The sequence below is a fragment of the Macrotis lagotis genome, chromosome 1 (genome assembly GCF_037893015.1).
Source record: "Macrotis lagotis isolate mMagLag1 chromosome 1, bilby.v1.9.chrom.fasta, whole genome shotgun sequence".
Lineage (NCBI taxonomy): Eukaryota > Metazoa > Chordata > Mammalia > Peramelemorphia > Peramelidae > Macrotis > Macrotis lagotis.
This window is the reverse complement of record NC_133658.1, coordinates 86559587-86580192: the sequence shown is the minus strand read 5'-3', so window position 1 is coordinate 86580192 and position 20606 is coordinate 86559587. Positions and strand designations below refer to the sequence as shown.

General features: G+C 37.8%; 2 protein-coding genes across 2 annotated transcripts in view; both read right to left on the bottom strand.

Annotated features, from left to right (window-relative positions):
- Window positions 1-9754: 9754 nt before the first annotated feature.
- On the bottom strand, window positions 9755-10653 carry LOC141513811 (rRNA 2'-O-methyltransferase fibrillarin-like). Its single transcript, XM_074223993.1, has one exon. The coding sequence runs from the start codon at window positions 10492-10494 to the stop codon at window positions 9958-9960; it is 537 nt and encodes a 178-aa protein (XP_074080094.1). The 5' UTR covers window positions 10495-10653; the 3' UTR covers window positions 9755-9957.
- Window positions 10654-10803: 150 nt separating this feature from the next.
- CYP1B1 (cytochrome P450 family 1 subfamily B member 1) overlaps window positions 10804-20606 on the bottom strand; it is a 47905-nt gene continuing 38102 nt past the window's right edge. Inside the window, exon 5 of the mRNA XM_074222131.1 lies at window positions 10804-10887. Within this exon, the coding sequence (XP_074078232.1) occupies window positions 10804-10887 (84 nt within the window). The remainder of the gene's footprint in view (window positions 10888-20606) is intronic.

Below are 20606 nucleotides of genomic sequence, written 5' to 3'. Positions count from 1 at the left end.
TTCCCCCATAAAGCTAGAGAATATTCTTCCATTATTGGGAAAAGTGAACACCCAAAGTGATCACAAATAGGGGCATACCAACAGGGAACCTGTACCATCAGCTTGTGGGAGGGATGTGTTTGATGTTTTTGGTATGATTACTCTGTTCTGCTAGATATGTTTCATAATGGAGACTATATCACTGCTGGTCCCAGTTGAGGCCTTGATCTATTCTCTTACACTCTCTGCCTGGCCATTCTTGCTGTGAACTTTGAGGTTTCAACTATTGTCTTCAGCTAACAAATAAGTTCTTTCTCATAAAAAAAGGATGTGACTTTGCTTATAACCCACAGGCTAAATTTCCTTAATTTTCCTTTTTTTTTTCTTTTTAAAGTGACTAGAGAGTCCTCAGTATCCCTGTCATTGAATTAGAAAGAAACCTCAGCTGTTTTCTCCCCATAAGGACAGAAGTCTATGAGTTTTTAGAGACTTGGTCTCAGGACCTAAACTCCTTTGGAAGATAATTAGCTAATTCAAGCCGGAAAATATTTAGTCTTTCTTTTGAATCAGCTTCTTCCTGTTACCAAGACTGAAGTTCTTACCCCAAACTTGTATTTATTTAGACTTAGGTAGTCCATTTCCAAATGTGGAACTCAAAATCTTCTCCAAAAAATGAATGGTGAAAACTATTTTTCCATGTAATTGGAAAAAATAGAACAAAATAAAAAAGAAAGTCCATTTTCACCCATAAATTTCTGGGAATGAACCTAAAGTATCCCCTTCAAACTATTTTGTAGGACTGCATTCCAACCAACTATAAAGGGTTGTGTGGTTTTAAGTTCTCTTCTGCCCTCCAAGATTCTCTGGGTCAGTCATGCAAATGAACAGGTGAGGGAAGGAAAGAACAGAGAGCAACTGGAGTTATTGTGAGGCTATGGAAATCCTTCCAATATTTCATTCTGAATTTTTGCCCTTTAAATGAAAATGTAGTAACAAGAATGATATCAGGATCCAAATTCCCTCCAAGTCTGTTTGTGTTTCTCTGAGTTGTGAGTATCACCAAAGAAAATATTCCAAATTGCACCAGATCTTAGGCAGAGATTATGCCAAAATTCTAGATTTAGGCTATATCACAAAGTCAACATCAGTCAAACTCTTGGCAACATGTTTCCCCTTTTCCCTGTGCTCTTGAGTGTGTTCTGGTGGGTCCAATGAACTCAGGCCCCAAGGGAGTGTAGTTGTAGAGTTGAGCAGAATAGTTAACTTTGAGTTAGTTTTGTCCAGTTGTCAAAAGTTTGTGACCAAATTCTACCATTCTGATTAGTAATCCATCATGAGATAGGTTAGTTTTACCTTACTGTCATCAGGCTATTGCCTGACCATCAAAATGCAGATTAGTTCTACCTTACTTGTGAAAAACTATTGCCATAAAATCATATTATACTGAGACAGGTTAGGTTTACTGTAATGCTGCAAGCTTGTTCTTATAAAATTACCATTTCAATGCTCTGCGGGGTATTACAGTAAGGCTGTGATGTCTCAATAAAATGGAAAAGACTCCATTCCACAGGCCACTGTATCCAGACCAGCACTGGAAGTGCTGTTTCCTATTACATCAGGTCATGGGATAAAGAAGTGGTGAGAAGAATATTTGTACAACACTCCCCTCACTGTAATCAATGTGCAAGTCATGTCATCATTAATAGAATGTCATGGCCTTCTTTGATTATCAAAGGCAATAATCAATCAATGTGGGAAGTTATGTTCCTAGAACACCTCATCAATTTATGTAAACTTTCAAAAGACAGCAGACAACAAAATGTTTTCAGTGTTAGCTAAGTGGTGAGGAAAGGAATTCTTCTTGTGTCTACACTTTGACCCTCTTAGCCCCTACTCTTTGGCTAGTTAACAACTCATGAACAATCTCTACCACTGTTCAGAAAAAAGAATTCAAAATAGGTAGAAAGTCAACCCACTGATTTGATTACATGCCAGCAACTCTGGAGAAAAGGGCCAGTGGGATAGGAAAGGAATTGAACTCATTGTCTTAAGAGGATTAATAATAATAGTTACTAATTAAAAAGAAAAATAATAGTGATTGTTTTCTCCATAGTGGGTTAGTAGCATGACTCCTAATAATATAATCAAGACAGATATTAGAAAACGACAAGCATAAGCTTCCTCTGACAAGTTTCTCCACAGGAAGCCAGCCCTTCTACTTGGACCTTCAGTTGAATGTAGGAGGCAGGGCCGGGTTGGACCCACCCAATGTCTCTCGGTTTGGTTTGTGGTGAATTCCTAGCTCAGTAGGAAATCACGAGATAATGTCTATTACTGAAATATCCCTCTGTATTTTAAATATTGGGCTTCTTTTTTTCCCCGACCTGAACTATTAAGGGGTAAAAAAATGAATCTAAGAAAAGTCCTGTTCATTTCCTCTCCTCACCCCTGACCAGTCAGGATTTCCTGTGGGACTCTGAGTCACTGGCAATGTGCTTGTTACCAAAATCCAAAGTGATTTACATGCTCTTTGCCACCATGTTCCATTCTGTTATTTCACTAGGTCTTGGAATAAGCTAAGGAAAAAAAAATCCATAACATTTGTGTGTGTGTGTGTGTGTGTGTGTGTGTAAAGACTCAATTAGAAAGAAAACTCACATAAAAATTGTAGGATGTGATGCCATTCCCCCCAAGACTCTGATTCCTTTCCTCCCCCTCCTCCCTCTCTTCCCTCTTCCCCCTTCCCTCAGCCTGATGTCACATTGGTTTTAGACTTAGGACCTACCCCCAGTGTACAATTCTCTTTGGCCCACCCAGAATTGGCTCTGGGGAATGGTCAAATATGGTTCATGATTTAGTCTCTTCAAAAGCAGGAAACGGGATTGAGAATTTAAAATAATAAATACAGTTTTCAGACACAGGGCCATATTTTTTCCCCGTTACCCATATAGAAATAACATAAAATGCAAAGGACTCTAGAAGTTATTAAAAAATGTAGAAAATACATCAAGAATTAAACAGTTAATAAGAAATTGGTGCAATTACCCTTCCACTCAGATGAGTCCTACCCTTTCAGGTGTACAACTTCTCCTAAATTCACAGGTTCATCCTCTGTTTTTGAACATCTTTTGCCCCCGGAAGAAAAATATACTTTGATGCTTCTAGATAAGCAATATCCTGTTATTCTGATTGATCTTCCTTATACCTGATGAGATGGTTGAGAGCTTAGCCTCTCCATAGGAAGGAACACAATTTAGAGTTGACAGACAGGCAACCCCCTTCCAATCAGACCTGTATTGTCTGAATGACAGTAATGGCAGAGAGAAAAGTTCCAAATACCACTGCATTAATTCCCCTCTTGTCATCCAACTCTGGGGGTTCATATCGATAGATCTTGCCCATCTCTATTCAAGAGATATGAGGCTGAGGAAATTCCCTTTTTCTGGGTAAAAGGTCAGATTCCCCAAATCTCAAATTTTACTTTCAAAGCAACTTCCAAGGTTAATTTTATTTAAGAAATTCCCCCTTTTCTGGAAAGAAAGTTAGATACAAGGATCATGTTACCTAGGAAATTCCCCCTCCTCTTATTAGGAGGATATGATTGAGCAATGATGGTGACTATTAACTTCTCTCCCAAGATGTGTGAGTGAGCATTCATCTGTCTTGTCATGCACTTTCTTCTGCCATGAGGTAGTTGTTAATGGTTCTTGGGAGGAGAAGTTGGTTAGGACACACACACACACATACACACACATACATATACACCTTGCTATGCTCTTAGGATCTCCTGAATAAAAGTGAAAAAAAAGAGGGAAATGTTCAAAGCAAACAAACAAACTGTTGGCTTTTTCTTAAAGGCCAAAGGTAAGGGTAGTTCCCTCTCAGCAATCTTTTTTCAATGTGCTGAAACAATAAATTCAACCTAAAGTGAACCCCATAAGTGAAAATTCTTCTTTTGGAAATGTCAAGAGGAAACTTTAACCAAATAATTCATCGTAGGGCAATTATGGTCATTAAGAGAGGAGGTTCATGGGGTGGCTAGGTGGCTCAGTGGATAGAGCACCAATCCTGGAGTCAGGAGTACCTGAGTTCAAATCCGGCCTCAGACAATAATTACCTTAGCTGTGTGGCCTTGGCCAAGCCACTTAACCCCACTGCCTGGCAAAAAAATAAAAAATAAAAATAAAAACCTAAAAAAAAAGAGAGGAGGTTCTATATTCTACAACATTAATTAGTCAGTTCAAGGATGTGATGAAGTTGCAAATATGTAACAAGATAATGTTTATTGTTTGATCTCTTTGTGAAATGTGAATTGAATCAAGAAGGCAATAGCTGACTGGCTATTCAAAGAAAGTAACCACATATTGGGGGACTTTACCTAACTGAAGGATTTTCAGCAGTGAAACTAGGCAAGTTGTAGAAGAATTCCTGTTTGGATAATTACAATTCAAAAGTTGGAACTAAACTTCTGAGAAGGAACTGTTATTGGAAAGAAGAGAGAGAAGTTGACTCTTTCCTCCCTTTCTGTTTCCCTTATTCCCCTATATCAGAAAGGCTGAACCAATAGGAAACAATACATCTTTCTAAGAGAAATGCTTACCCAAGAAAGACAGCTCCTATGCACTCTACAAAGGAACTAACCTTCAGAGCCCAGGAGAGAGAACTTTACATAAGGGAAACTTAAGATGAACTCTATGGAGGGGGAAAAAAATCTTCTAGTAACCAAGAGTCATAACCAAGAGTCATGAGTTACCCTTTTGCCCCTTGTATTCTTTACACAAAATTTCATACTTTTAAGTTTGAGCTCACTCTCCCTAGGATCTTTTGTTCAAGAGAAGAATGTATCCTTAATTGGGAAGTATGTGTCCTTAGCTTAAAAGAGATTTTTTTTTATAACTATTGTTCTTATAATACCATTTTAGTAGATTTTTTTTTGCTTACAGCTAATCGTCTGACTCATTGCTAGTAGGGAATTCACTTATTGGGGCTTAACAGTTATAAAAATCTGACCCAATAGGGTTAATCCTAGATTTTTGAGACTACCAATATCAGCCTCCGGAGGATCTGACCTGCCAGCTTGAGTGGGAATTAGGAGATAGTCCTGGAGAAGGTTCTACATACTGTTTTGATCTTGTTACAAGTTATTCCCCTCCCCTTTAGTTTGTGATTCACCCATTCTTAGTCCCTACTATCTGTATCATATATACAACATCCAATCTCTTGATTGGAATTTGTCACCTTCTTACTTTTTAACCTCAAGGATTACCTTCCACATGAAGTTTCTCTTCATTCTCCCAGTTATTAGTGTACTCCTTTCCAAAATTACTTTTTTTAAAATAAACTCTAGAGACCTTTGCACTTTATGTGATTTCTGTGGGAGTAAAGGGAAAAAACTTTCAACCAAGAGCAATATATAATATATGTATGTATGTATACACAAACATATAATGTGTACATATGTAAATATATATAAACATATATATAAATATATCTAATATGTGTAAATATGTATTAATATACATATGTATGTATATATGGGTTCTATATATAGAGAGAGTATGTGTACATTGTGTATGCATGTATTTACACATATCCATGTAATCTCCTCCATTTATCCCCAATATAATTTAAGTTTCATGAGGGCAAGGCCTTTTCCATGTTTGTCATTGCACCCACAACATTAAGTATACAACTTGACCCAAAATAAATGCTTAATAAGTGGTTATTGAGTCCATGTGCACCCTTTATAGGGAGATGAAATAAAAAGTTCCCATAGAAAAACTCATAAGCTCATCAAGTTGAGGAGAGGGAATAGGGAGAGGAGACCTTCTTTGTTCCCAATAGAAGTGAATTCCATCAATAACTACTTTCAGGTCTCATACATTTAGAATCAGAACAAGATAGAAATGGGAAGGGAACATTGTTTATTTTGTTTTTAATCTTTTCTCCCTCATCCCCCCATCCAGAACTTCTTTTTTAGCAACTTTCTTCCAGGGATCCAGAACTATCTGCTTCCTCTTATCCATTTGTTTCTCCCAACTACAGCCTCTTGTCAGGTTTGTCTTTTTCAACAATATTTTTCTGCTACAGCTCTTCCCTTCTCCTTTCTCTCTCATTAAAATTTACATATCATTGTTACATATCATGTCTCAGTTGCGGTGCTAACTTTCAAAATAATGGATGTTGTGTTCTTATAGGCTGATAATAGTCTAACTCATTATCCTTCCCAGATAAAACATACATTTTAACCAGGTCCTCTATCCCCAAATCATGGATGACTTCAGAAATTTCTAACCAGGTCCCTGAATGCTAGGGAGATATTACTTTAGGAAAAAAATAATCTTTTAAGTCATACCTTCAATAAAATGGGATATATATATTGTGTTGTTTGATCCTCACAACTATCTGTTGTAAGGTGGGTACAATTATTGTAATCTCACAAATGAAAAAACTGAGGCTCAGAGAAATCTACGGAATTGCCCATGGTCACAACTAATGAGTATCTGAATCAGATTTCAAATCTATATCATATTAACTCTAGTCCATTACAGAAGATGCCTTCTCCAGTCCTGCCCATAATTATTCTTGATGTTTCTTGATAGCTGGCATTCCCATGTCACTAAGAAACCACCTAATAGGGATTCTTTGATACTCCCTGATAACCCTAATGAAATGAGAAATGCTTTGAGTCAAGCTCTTCTAAGAAAGAAAAGTCAAATCAGTTAATGGAGCAAATTAAGCTTCAGTTGATTAAAGGAACCAATTAGTAGACTCAGGGAAAAGAGACAATCCAGTAGTCCAGAGCTTATGAGTTATGTATACACAGGCAAAATGAAGTAGGAAATAAAAGGAAATTCATCACCTAATTCTGGCCCCTCCCCCAAATCTCCAGTGGTTCAGTTGACTATCTTAAGCCCAGTGCTTTCGATGCCTCGGAAAAAACAGATAATTTGTAGCCTTAATAAGGTAGCTAGTTGGCATACTGCTGGTTTTAGAGTCAAGAGTGTTTCAGTTTGTACCCTATCTCAGATCTTGGACAATTCATGTAACATCACACAAAATATATCTCTTGGGGTTATCATGAGGATCAAATGAGTTACTTATGCAATACATTTTGCCAACATTAAAATATTACACACACACACACACACACACACACAAGCTAACTATTATTTTTTCCCTTTTTTTACCCCCCCTTATTCTACTATTGTTGCTGCTCTGTCCTTGATTCAAAGTGGATTTATACAAAAATGAAATGGAAATGAAGTCAAATGAAACAAAGTTGAGTACAGGGTGAGGCTGAGAGAGAGAGAGACAGAGAGAGAGAGAGAGACAGAGAGAGACAGAGACAGAGAGAGACAGAGAGAGAGAAAGACAGAGAGAGACAGGAGACAGAGAGAGAGAGAGAGAGAGAGAGAGAGAGAGAGAGAGAGAGATTGACAATAAGACTTCAGAGACTGCAGCTGGCCCAGGAAATTAGAGGACACAATGAGAAAAGGTGGGATCCAGAGAATGTCAGCAGACAGAGCCAAGCTTGCAAGGTCTCCAAGGAAAAAAGATAATAGTTTTGGTTAGTTCCTCAAGAAGCACGAGAGCTGAGGGAAAACATAACTAATCCTCATTGCATAACTGTCCCTTTCTGGAAGTTCTCAAGTGGCTTCTTCCCAAAGAGAATGTTTCCAAGTCCATAGAATTGCCCTCTGCCATGGGAGAACATGCTTCTGAGTTTACTGGAAGAAGGAAATGCAAATTGTTGGACTGACTCCTAGCTTGGCTTAGGTGTGTGTTTGAGTGAGAGTTTGTGTGTATGTGTGTGTGTGTGTGTGTGTGTGTGTGTGTGTGTGTGTGTGTTTTGGTTTGATTAAATCTGCCAACTTACATTTTCTTCCTATAGAGTGACAGTCACATAAATAGTTATAGAATCAGTGTAGATAGATAATAGTATCAATGATAGAGACAAACAATAGAGTTAGATAAAAGAGATTTATGAATAGATAATAGGTACATGATAGAAGTAGATAGAAATAAATGATGAATGTATGCATGGATAATTGAGACAGATTATAAATAATTAGAGAGAGATTATAAAGATTTCTGCACAATAGCTAATATAGACAGATAATAAATGATAGATACAAGATAGGCAGATGGATGGAGAGATGATAGATAGCTAGATGAACAGACCAACAGATGAAGGGGAGGACAAATATGTATGAAAATTACTGAACTCAGTGACTCCAATCGCAGTTATTCATTCAGGGATTCTACAAAATCCGGGGTATATATATATATATATATTATATCATATTTTTGACAAAACCAATGAAGGATTCACAAGTCCAACAAGACAAGTAAGGATAATTTTTAAGGGAGATACCAAGGCCAAGAAATCTCTTGAGACACCCAGCAAGAACATTGCTGGGAAGTGTAATTGGGAAAGAAATCATTAATGAGGGTTTTCATCAATGTCCTACTGCTTGGCTGATGTAACTCTTCTCAGCTGTCTTAATAGGGGAAAACTCCCAAGGTCAGGTGAAGATGGGTGCTGAAAGAAAAGAAAGACTTCCATGAAGACAGTGTAAATGTCAGGCCCAAAGGAGGAAGTGCCAAAAGCCACTTCAATCTCCTTTATTGGCACTGAGGCTAGTCTGAGAGATGTTAGGAATACTAGCCATTTCTAAGAAAGAGCTGGAAGAATATGCGATGACCTCTGCCGAGAAAATATCCCCTATTTATGGGAAACTGTCTCTCTCTCTCTGAGGAATAGCAAGATTAAAAAAAGCCCCACAAAATTGTCATGTAAGTTTGTGCTACATCAGGTGGTTTTGTAAATAAAGAGTCCCCAGACAGGTAAACAAGCAAAAAATAGCATCATCGCTAGAAATGACCAAAAGAAGCAGTCTAAGAGCCAACATTTCTATAACACTTTACAGTTTGTAAAGCACTTTTCTCATGAAAACTCTCTGAGGTAAGTGATGCAAGTCTTAGTAAACTCATTTTACAGATGAGGAAACTGAGTCTCAGAGAGGTTCAGTGTTTGGAACAATGTTGCAAGTTAGTATCAGACCTCTAAAAAACTATAGTTCCTTCACTTCTAATTCAGCATGCCTTAAACTCAACATGTCCAAACTGTCCTTACTACCTTTCCCAAACTCTCCCCACATCCAAACCTCTATTACTTTCTTTTTTTAAAATTAATATTTTATCTGTTTTCCAATTATATACGATAGTAATTTCTACCCATTTTACAATTTTTCTTCCACTCTACCTTTCCTCCCCAACCCCCCAACACAGAAGGCAGTTTGGAATCTTTACATTGTTTCCATGCTATACATTGATTGAAATTGAATGTGTTGGGAGAGAAATCATACCCTTGAGGGGAAAATAAAGTATTAGAGATAGCAAAATTATGTAGTACATAAGACACTTCTTTTATTAAAAAATTGAAGGTAATAGACTTTGGTTTTTGTTTAAACTCCACAGTTCTTTCTCTGGGTATGAGCTCTGATTATTCCATTGATGGAATGAGCAAGTCCATTAAGGTTGATCATCACCCCCATGTTGCTGTTATGATGTACAGTGTTCTTCTGGTTTTGCTCATCTTGCTCATCACCAGTTCATGAAAGTCTATCCAGGCTTCTCTGAATTGCCATCCCTTTTGGTTTCTAAATAGAACAATAGTGTTCCATGACATACATATACCACTGTTTGTTAAGCCAATCCTCAATTGATGGACATTTACTTGATTTCTAATTCTTTTTTTTTTTTTTGAGGTCACACCTTTTAATAGAAAATACAAAAATCTGACAGAAAACAGCTAAGAGTAGAAAAAGAAGGCGAAGGGGCGGGGCCGGGAGAGGCAGACAGCTACTTGGCAGCTGCTTCTTTCTGCTTGGGGGGCGGCCTATACACCCCTACCACCACTGTGTGATCTCGCTCATAGGGCTCCAAGGTGAGCTGTTCCTGTGGCTTCATGTTTTACTGCTGCATTTTCTTGACTTCTGAGGCAAACACGGCTTCAGGGGAGGCTGTGGAGTCTATGCAGTTGGCCTTAATGGAGATCACAAAGTGTCCACCATTGCGCAGGAAGTTGTGGGCATTGAGAGCCACAATTCGGGACTGGTCTGGCTGGGCCACATCAGCAAAAATCACATCTACCGTCCCAATGAGCATTCGGTATTTGTGGGGGCGCCGTGCATCCTCAATGACAGGAATGATGTTTGTTCTCTTCTTAGCCACATTGATGAGGTCTCGGCCAGATCGATGAGAGAACTCAACAGCATAGACCAGACCTTGAGGGCCTACCATGTCAGAGACATGAGAGACAGTAGTTCCTGATGCTGCTCCCAAGTAGAGCACTTTGGCCCCAGGTCGGATGCGGATCTGATGCACTCCACCCAGGCTGGCGGCGGCCAGCTTTGATCGGAAAGGGCTCCAAGCACAGTACTCCAACTTCACTTCACCATCCTCCACAGTGATTCTCTTCTTGCCATAAACAGACTCCCTAGGTACCATGTTCTTTGTGACCAGAGCATCTTCCTTTCCTCTACAAATAAAAACTCCCTCATGCCGGTGAGGTTCCACAGTAACCTTCTTTCCTCCTTGGAAACCTCCTCTACCGCCCCGGCCTCAGCCCTGGGGGGTGCCTCTACCCCGACCACCGGGTGAATGGAATCCTCCTCGGCCACCTCCTTGGCCTCCTCGATCTCCGAAGCTGCCATGGCCATGTCCCCCAAAGCCACCTCAGCCCCATCGGTCACCACCTCTTCCACGGCCTCCACCCCCCCCCCCGGCCCCCCCCCTGGGGGGGACTGAATCTGGGCTTCATGGCACGCGGCTCGCTCTGTGGAAGAAGCGGCCGCCAGCGGACACGCGGCTCCCACGCGCCGCCGACTGCCCTAGCCCCGCCTGCAGGGACGGGAGGCGAGAGGGGATTCGATTTCCAATTCTTTGCCACCACAAACAGGGCTGCTATGAATATTATTGCACAATTGATGTTTTTACCCTTTTTCATCACCTCTTCAGGGTATAGACCCAGTAGTGGTATTGCTGGATCAAAGGGTATGCACATTTTGTTGCACTTTGGGAGTAATTACAAATTGCTCTCCAGAAAGTTTGGATGAGTTCACAGCTCCACCAACAATGTATTAGTGTCCCAGATTTCCCACATTGCTTCCAACATTGATCACTGTCCTTTCTGGTCATATTGTCCAGTCTGACAGGGGTGAGGTGCTGAGATGCTTTAATTACATTTCTCTAATAATTAATGATTTAAAGCAATTTTTTCATATGACTATGGATTGCTTTGATTTCCTCATCTGTAAATTGCCTTTGCATATCCTTTGACCATTTGTCAATTGGGGAATGGCTTGTTTTTTAAAAATTCGACTCAGTTCTCTGTATATTTTAAAAATGAGTCCATTGTCAGAAATACTAGTTGTAAAGATTGTTTCCCAGTTTACTACATTTCTTTTAGTCTTGGTTAGTGTTTTTGTCTGTGCAAAAGCCTTTTAATTTAATGTAATCAAAATTATCTAATTTGTTTTTAGTGATGTTCTCCATCTTTTCCTTGGTCATAAACTACTTCCCTTTCCATAGATATGACAGGTAAACTACTCCTTGATCTTCTAGTTTGCTTGTAATATGTTTTTTATGTCTAAATTCTGCATCCATCTTATCTGGGTATAGGGTGTGAGGTGTTGGTCTTTTCCAAGTTTCTTCCATGGTAACTTCCAATTTTCCCAGCAGTTTTTTTTTTTATCAAAGAGAGTTTTTATCCCAATAGCTGGGTGCTTTGGGTTTATCAAACAACAGATTATTATAATCATTTCCTGCAATTACACCTTGTTTATTCTACTGGTTTGCCACTCTATTTCTTATCCATTACCAGACAGTTTTGATGACTGATAATTTATAATATAATTTTAGATCTGGTAGGGCTAAGCCACCTTCTTTTGCACTTTTTTCATTGAATCCCTGGAAATGCTTGACTTTTTATTTCTCAATATGAATTTACTTACAACCTTTTCTAACTCATTAAAGTAATTTTTTGGATTTTGATTGGCAGGGCACTAAACAGGTAGTTTAGTTTTGGTAGAATTGTCATTTTTAATTATATTAGCTCGACCTATCCATGAGCAGTTGATGTTTGTCCAGTTATTTAAATATTTAAATCTGATTTTATTTGTGTGAGAAGTCTTTTGTAAGTGTTTTCAAAAATTTCTGAATCTGCCTTGGCAAATAGACTCCCAGGTAATTTATATTTTCTGTGGTTACTTTGAACAGAATTTCTTTTTCTAGCTCTTCCTGCTGTACCTTGCTAGTCATATATAGAAAAGTTGAGGATCCATAAGGGTTTATTTTATATCCTGAGACTTTGCTAAAGTTGCTAATTGTTTCCAGTAGTTTTTTTTTTGATGATTTTTTTAGGATTCTCTAGGTATACCATCATGTCACCTGCAAAGAGTGAAAGTTCTGTTTCTTCTTTCCCAATTCTAATTCCTTCAATTTCTTTTTCTTCTTTTATTGCTGAAGTTAACATTTCTAATACAATATTGAATAGTAGTGGTGACAATGGGCATCCTTGTTTCACCCTTGATCTTAGTGGGAATGCCTCTAGCTTATCCTTGTTGAAAATAATGCCTGTTGATGGTTTCAGGTAGATGCTGCTTAATATTCTAAGCGACAATCCATTTATTCCTATATTCTCTAGTGTTTTTAGTAGGAATGGGTGCTGTATTTTGTCAAAAGCTTTTCCAGCATCTATTGATATAATCATATAATTTCTGATAGATTTGCTATTGAAATAATTAATTACACTAACAGTTTTCCCAATATTGAACAAACCCTGCACTCTTGGGATAAATCCTACTTGATCATATTATATTATCCTAGTGATAACTTGTCATAATTGTTTTGCTAAGATTTTATTTAAGATTTTTGCATCTATATTCATCAGGGAGATAAGTCTATAATTATCTTTCTCTGTTTTAACTCTTTCTGGTTTAGGTATCAGTACCATATTGATGTCATAGAAAGAGTAAGGCAGAGTTCCCTCTTCACATATTTTTCCAAAGTGTTTTTTATAGAATTGGAAGTAATTGTTCCTTAAATGTTTGATAGAATTCACTTGTGAATCCATCAGGCCCTGGAGATTTTTTCTTAGGGAGTTAAATGACAGCTTGTTGAATTTCTTTTTCTTAGATAGGATTGTTTAGATATTTAATCTCCTCTTCATTTAACCTGGACAACTATATTTTTGTAAATATTTGTCTATTTCACTTAGATAGTCAAATTTATTGGCATAGAGTTGGTCAAAATAATTCCCAATCATTACTTTAATTTCCTTTTCATTGGTGGTGAGTTCATCTTTTTCATTCATGATACAAGTAATTTGGTTTTCTTCTTTATTTTTTTTAATCAAATTGACCAGACATTTATCAACTTTATTGTTTTTTTCATAAAACCAACTCTTGGTTTATTTTTTAATCAATAGATATTTTGCTTTCGATTTTACTAATTTCTCCTTTAATTTTTAAAATTTCTAATTTGGTATTTAACTGGGGTTTTTAATTTGTTCTTTCTCTAATTCTTTTAGTTGCATATTTAGTTCATTGATTTCCTCTTTCTCTAATTTATTCATGTAAGCATTTTAAGATATCCTATATCCCCTGATAGCTGCTTTGACTGAATCCCATAGGTTTTGTGTGTTGTTTCATTATTGTTGTTATCTAGAATGAAATAATAATTCTTTCTGTAATTTGCTGTTTGATCCACTCACTTTTTAAAATGCAGTTATTTAGTTTCTGATTAGTTTTGGGTCTATATCTCCCTGGCCCAATATTGCACCTGATTTTTATTGCATTATGATCTGAGAAAAATGTATTCACTATTTCTGCCTTTCTGCAGTTGATCATTAGGTTTTTATGCCCTAGTACATGGTCAATTTTTGTGTGTCATTTAATGCAGAGAAAAAGGTATATTCCTTTCTATCCCCATTCAGTTTCCTCCATAAGTCTATCATATCTAGGTTTTCTAACAAGCTATTTACTTCTTTAACTTCTTTCTTATTTATTTTAAGATTAGATTTATCTACATCTGAGAGTGGGAGGTTGAGGTCTTCCACACGTAGAGTTTTGCTGTCTATGTCTTCCTGTAGTTCTTTCAAGTTCTCCTCTAAGAATTTGTATGCTATCCCATTGGGTGGATACATATTCGGTATTAAAATAACTTTATTGTCTATAACACCTTTTAGGAGGATATAGTTTCCTTCCATATCTCTTCTAACAATATCTATTTTTGCAACTGCTTTGTCTGAGATAAGGATTGCTACCCCTGCTTTTTTCACTTCACCTAAAGCAAAATATATTTTGCTCCAACCTTTTATCTTTACTCCATATGTATCTCTCTGCTTCAAATGAGTTTCTTGTAAAAGCAGCATATTGTAGGATTTTGATTTTAATCCACTCTGCTATCCACTTATGTTTTAAGGGAGAGTTTATCCCATTCACATTCAAAGTTATAATTGTTAACTCTTTATTTCCCTCTATGCTGTCTTCCCTCTGAGTGTATTTTCCCCCCTTTTTCACATTATCCATATTCCCCAGTATTTTGTTTCTGAATACTGCTACCTTCAGTGTGTTTGCTCTCCTATATCCACCCCTCCCCTTTCTTTCCCCTTTCTCTTTCCCCCTTTTTTCCTTCCTTTCCTTCTGTTAGTTCCCTTTTTTCTCCCCCTCCCTGTCTCTGTGCCCCCTCCTCTTTTCCCCTTTTAATACTTGAAAGGTAAAATGTTTCATAAGTTAACTGAGTGTGTGTGTAAATTAACTTTAAGCCAATTCTGAAGAGAGGAAGATTCAGGTGTTTCTCATCTCCTCCCTTCTTTCCCTCTATAACAAGTCTTTTGTACCTCTTTATGTAATGAGATTTATCTCATTTAATTCCCTCTATCCTCCCGTCTCCTTCCTGTCCTATGTTTTAAGGAGGTAGTGTTTTTAAATCATTCCATCTGAGTCACAGAAAATCATGAGTATCCATCACTTCTGGCTAAATTTATTCTCTCTAATAGAATTACAGTTTTCAAGAGTTATTAGAGTCTTTCTCCCAAATAGGGATATAGCCAGTTTCTTCCCATTGGATAGCAGTCTCATGGATAAGTCATGAGTGTCCAACACTTCTTGCTAAGTATATTCTCTCTGATAGAGTTAAAATTCTCAAGAGTTATGAGAATCTTTTTCCCATGCTGGGATATAGCCAGTTTCATCTTATTGGATAGCAATTTTTTTCTCTTTACCTCCCCCCTTTTAAACCTTTTATTATGTCTCTTGAATCTCCTGTTTGATGTCCAAATTTTCTATTTTGCTCTGGTATTTTCATCAGGAATTGTTAGAAGTCTCCCATTTTGTTAAATGACCATCTTTTCTTCTGGAAGAGAAGGCTCAGTTTTGCCTTTGCCAGATAGTGGATTCTTGGCTGAATTCCAAGCTCCCTTGATCTTCAGAATATCTCATTCCAGGCCCTCCGATCCCTTAATGTTGATGTAGCAAAGTCCTGCCTAATCCTTACTGTGGCTCCTTGGTATTTAAATTGTTTCTTTCTTGCTGCTTGCTGTATTTTCTCTTTTATCTGATAGTTCTGGAATTTGGTCACAACATTCCTTGGTGTTTTCATTTTAGGATCTCTTTCCAGATGGGATCAATTTATTCTTTCAATAACTATTTTTCCCTCTGGTTCCATGATATCAAGGAAAATTTCCATCACTAAATCCTTTAATATTAAGTCCAGGCTTTTTTTTTCTTCTTCATTATTTTCAGGAAGGACTATAATTCTCAGGTTGTCCCTCCTCAAGCTGTTTTCAAGGTCAGTGGTTTTGTTGATGAGGTATTTTACATTTTCTTCTACTTTTTTCAATTTTTTTGGTTTTATTTAACAGACCCTTGCTGTCTCATGAAGTCACTAGTTTCCACAGACTCCATTCTTTATTTTTAAGAGAAGAATTTTCTTTATTTACCTTTTGCAACTCCTTTTCCAATTGGTCAATTCTATTTTTGAAAAGAGTTTTCCATTTGACCAATTGAGGTTTTGAGAGAATTGTTTTCTTGTTGCAAGGTATTAATTTTCTCTTCCAAATTTTCCAATTGACTTTTAAATCCTTCCTTATTTCTTTAAGGAAGTGTTGGAGAGCAGGTCATATTCTCTTCAGAGGTTCTAGGCCTCTCTCAGTTAGTGTCCTTTCCTCCCAAGAATTTTTCTGTAGATCCTCCTTTGTGCTGGTCTTTCTTCATTATCTTAAGACCTTGTGTTGGAGAGGGGCTGGTTCACAGTGGTTTGGTGTTGGGATCCCTAGAGGCTTTACTCACTGTCCAGCTGGCCAGTAGGGGGTGCTGGTTGCTTTCTCTGGAGTGTCTGTGACCTTGAATGAGCCCCTCTCCCTTGGCCTGGAGGGAGTGGTTGAAGCTGTTGAATACTTTTATCTTTGATCAATGGTGGGCTTTACCCTGAAGTAAGGTGTATATGTACATATACCACAATTTATTGATGGACAATTGATGGACATCCCCTAAATTTCCAGTTCTTTGCCACCACAAACAGAACTGCTCTAAATATTTTTGTACAGGTGATGTTTGTACCCCTTTTCATAATCTATTCAGGGTTCTTCCCCAGTTCTGCTTGTCATTTCTAATTGTTTTTCATTTATTTATTTATTTTTGCATCAGATTTATAATTTCATAGGTAAAGAAAATTGCCAATGAGAAGATTCTTTTCACAAATACAAGGAAGTACTTCTCCATCTTCCTAGGGAGTTGTATAGAGCACTGAAAGATTGTGTCACACAATCAATATGTGTCAAAAAAAAGGAACATAAATACATTTTTTATGACTGAGAAGCCAGGTTATATTAACAAATTATTGAATTGAATCACTAGCAGTATTCCTTGGCTCATTTGATTTTATCATTGTTTTCTGGAAGACTGGATATGTATGGGAAAAGAGAAAAACTTTGTGGCAAGTTAGGTGGGGTTAAGGGAATGGTGCCAATCCATTGACATATAGTCACAAATACTAGACACCATTCTTTTTTCCTCATCCCCATCCCCCAATAGTAGCTTCTCACTTCAAGGAATAGCAGTAACTAAACAGTTATGGAGAAGCAAAGCTTCCTGCATTCAAAGATCTAGCCATGGGCAGACTGCCACTAAGATGCATTGAAGTCATTCATACCCTCAATCCCATTGTTCAAAGAGAAGCTCACTGCATGTTCAAATAGCAGAATGTTTTGAACCCCTGTCTCCTGGATAGGGGAGGACAGATTTATCAGATGATTTCAAGATTGTGAAGAATTCAGGAACCCAGTTTTTTAGAGAACTTGGAAAGTTCACCTCTATAACAACCTAATTTTGAGAGCAAGCTTTCAAGGGAGAAGGGAGAATACCAGGAGAACACTGACTTTTTAGAGAGAATGGGGGATCTCCAGGCTAGGGTCAATCTTATAGGGAGAAGATGGTTGGCATGACCTGATCTTGTGAAAAAACAGAAAAATATTAATTATGTTAATGTTAATATTGTGAGTTATTTGTAAAATACATTTATGATGAGAAAGTTGCCTTTCCAGAAACTTCAAGTTCCTTTACCTTATCAAAAGACTCAGGTTTTTAAGAGTATCATAAGGTTTGTGGCCAGTATAGATTCAAGGGCTGACAAGAGGATTTGCTGTAGTGTTGGAAACCTAGCAAACCCACATTTTATTTCAATTATAAATGAACTTCAAGCACAGACTTTGAATCCTTTATATACCTCAATGCCTGGGAAACTTTCACCACCACTTTTCAGAATTCTTGTCAATTTTCTTTCTCCTTCAGGTCCCCTTTCTTCATATGGAGCTGGGTACAGGGTCATAACTAGAAGTTATTTCACCTCGTGGAGGCAACAGGAAGTGATAGAATAGGGGACAGTCTGATTTATGTTAAGTAACATCAAAAGAGAGGAAAGTCCAATCCTAAACCTCACAAAGAATGATTGGGGTGGAAAGCTATGAGACCCAGGAGTGAAGGTGGCTACAGCCCAGTTGGCTAGGTTGGTTGGTTGTTTTTCCTTTTTCTCCTAGGAGTCTTACAGACTATCTGATTGTGACTAATTGTATCAATATGAGCTCTGAATGTTCTACCACAGGTTGAGAACAAATACTTCTTGTGAACAAATACTTCACCTGGGGTGAATTCTCTAAACTTGCCCATCCAGAGTCTCCTTTGGCCTACTTCAATTCTGCTCTGCTCAGAGAGTACAGCACTCTCTGATGAAAGTGTGCCATGCTGGGGCAATCTTATGCCAATGTTTTCCAGGTTACACAATCAATTTCAAAGTTCTTAAGAGATACCTAGAGAGTGTCCTTGTATGACTTTTTCTGTGGGCTTCCCCTCATTTTCCATTCCCCTCCTGCCTCCATGAGTACTTGCCCTGTGTGAGTTCTCCATAAAATAGTTTTTTGGGGGGAGCAGCTGAAGGCTTGGCATTCAATAAACATGATCAACCCATTGGAGTTGCATTCTCTGTAGTGGAGTTTGAATGCTTGGCAGTTTTGTTCAAGAAAGGACCTCAGTTCCTGGTATCTTATTCTGCCACATGATCTTCAGAATCTTTCTGAGACAATTTAAATAGAAGTGATTCAGTTATCTGACATGGAGTTAGTAGACTGTCTGGATTTCATAGGCATATAGCAATGAGGTCAGCATAATGACTCTGAGACTTTCAGTTTGATAGTCAGTCTAATACCTCTTCTCTCTCACACTTGGCCATGGAACCTTCCAAACTCTGAGCTAGCTCTGGCAAGGTGTGTGTCAACCTCATTATCAATGTGTACCTCTCTGGAAAATACAATGCTAAGGAAAGTGAACTTATCCACAGCATCCAAAATGCCTTCAGTTTCTGTAACCCGTGATTCTGCATATAGATGGTATGGTGCTGGTCTAGGTAGATGCTGAGAGAAGGGAGTCCCTCCTCCCTGAAGAGGAAGCCATCTCTTTTCTTGACAAGATGCTGGGATAAAGCCATAGCTGTTGTCCAAAGTGCCTCACTTAGTGATCCACATGTTGTGATCTCTTGGAAATGAATTAGACTGGCCTTCAGAACAACAGATGAGCAATTATTTGACTCAGTTTCTTTTTTTGTAAAATGAGAATTATATTACCTGCCCCCTAGGACTGTTGTGAGGATGATTGAGATAATATTTATATTTATATTAAAATGTGAACTTCTTGAGGAAAATGTGAGTTTCTTGAGGACAGGAACTAACCTTTGCATCATTTCACATCCCCATGATATGTGATTACTTATGTAGCATGATAGTGATAACTTAATAAATATTTGCTGATTGACTCATGGTCAGGGAAGGGAAATTTTGTTTGAAGAATCACAGGTATAGTAAGTGGAGTCAATGGGGAGTCAATATACCTTTTCTTTGAGTTGTTTTTTTTGCAAGGCAATGGGGTTAAGTGGCTTACCCAGGGCCACACAGCTAGGTAATTATTAAGTGTCTGAGGCCGGATTCAGGAACTCCTGACTCCAGGGCCAATGCTCTATCCACTGAGCAACCTAGCCACCCCAAGTCAATATACCTTTGCAGTAATTATAGTAATAATTATGTGATTACTATTTCCAGTGCAAGTAGTAGAAAGACTAGAGCAATGAGAGCTACATGAATAGTGAAGAATATTAGTGGTGCTATTCTGTATGTATTGTGTGCTTTCTAGTGTGTGGGCACACATTCATGTGTAGATACAAGAAGTAAGCTCCATTTTTTTCTTCTACCCATGCAATCAACCATCAAGTATTATTTATGCTCCAACATTATACCAGGCACCATGCTAGTTGCTGGGGATATGAGCATAAACTAATTAATTAGTCCTGTGAAGATTATGACTTGTCTATGATTTAGAATCTAATTTCTTGAGAATTGTCCAAGAAGTTATGTGACTTAGCCAAGATCACACAGTTATTAATTGTCAAAGGTAAGATTTAGAGTTTTCATAACTAAAAACCCAGAATTCTGTCCACTGTTTGACTTTTCAATCCCCTCACATCCTGTCCCCTTCCTCCTTTTCCATTTTCCTTATACCTTCTAATTCCTTCCATTTATTTGATGATTTGGCATATGACTCCCCATTTCTTGAATCTGTGCTCTTTCACTGACTGTCCCCCATGTCTGAAATTCTCTTCCTCCTCATCTTCACCTCCTGATTTTCCTGGCTTCCTTCAAGATTCACTTCAAATTTGGGGGCAACTAGGTGGTGCAGTGGATAGAGCACTGGTCTTGAAGTCAGGAGAACTTGAGTTCAAATCCTAAACCCACTTAATAATTACCTATTTGTGTGACCTTGGGCAAGTCCCTTAACCCATTGCCTTTCAAAAACCAAAAAACAAATTCACTTCAAATTTTACTTTCTGTAAGAAGCCTTTTCCTTATCTCCTTTTTCTGTGTTTATGGCCGAATAGCTCCAATTTATACTACATATCCTACACACACACACACACACACACACACACACACACACACACACACACACACATATATATATATATATATCATAGTACATAATTATTTACATGTCATCTCTCCCATTAGAATGTAAACT

Coding starts and splice junctions, on each gene's coding strand:
- LOC141513811 (XM_074223993.1), bottom strand. CDS start 10,494: ATGGTACCTAGGGAGTCTGTTTATGGCAAGAAGAGAATCACTGTGGAG.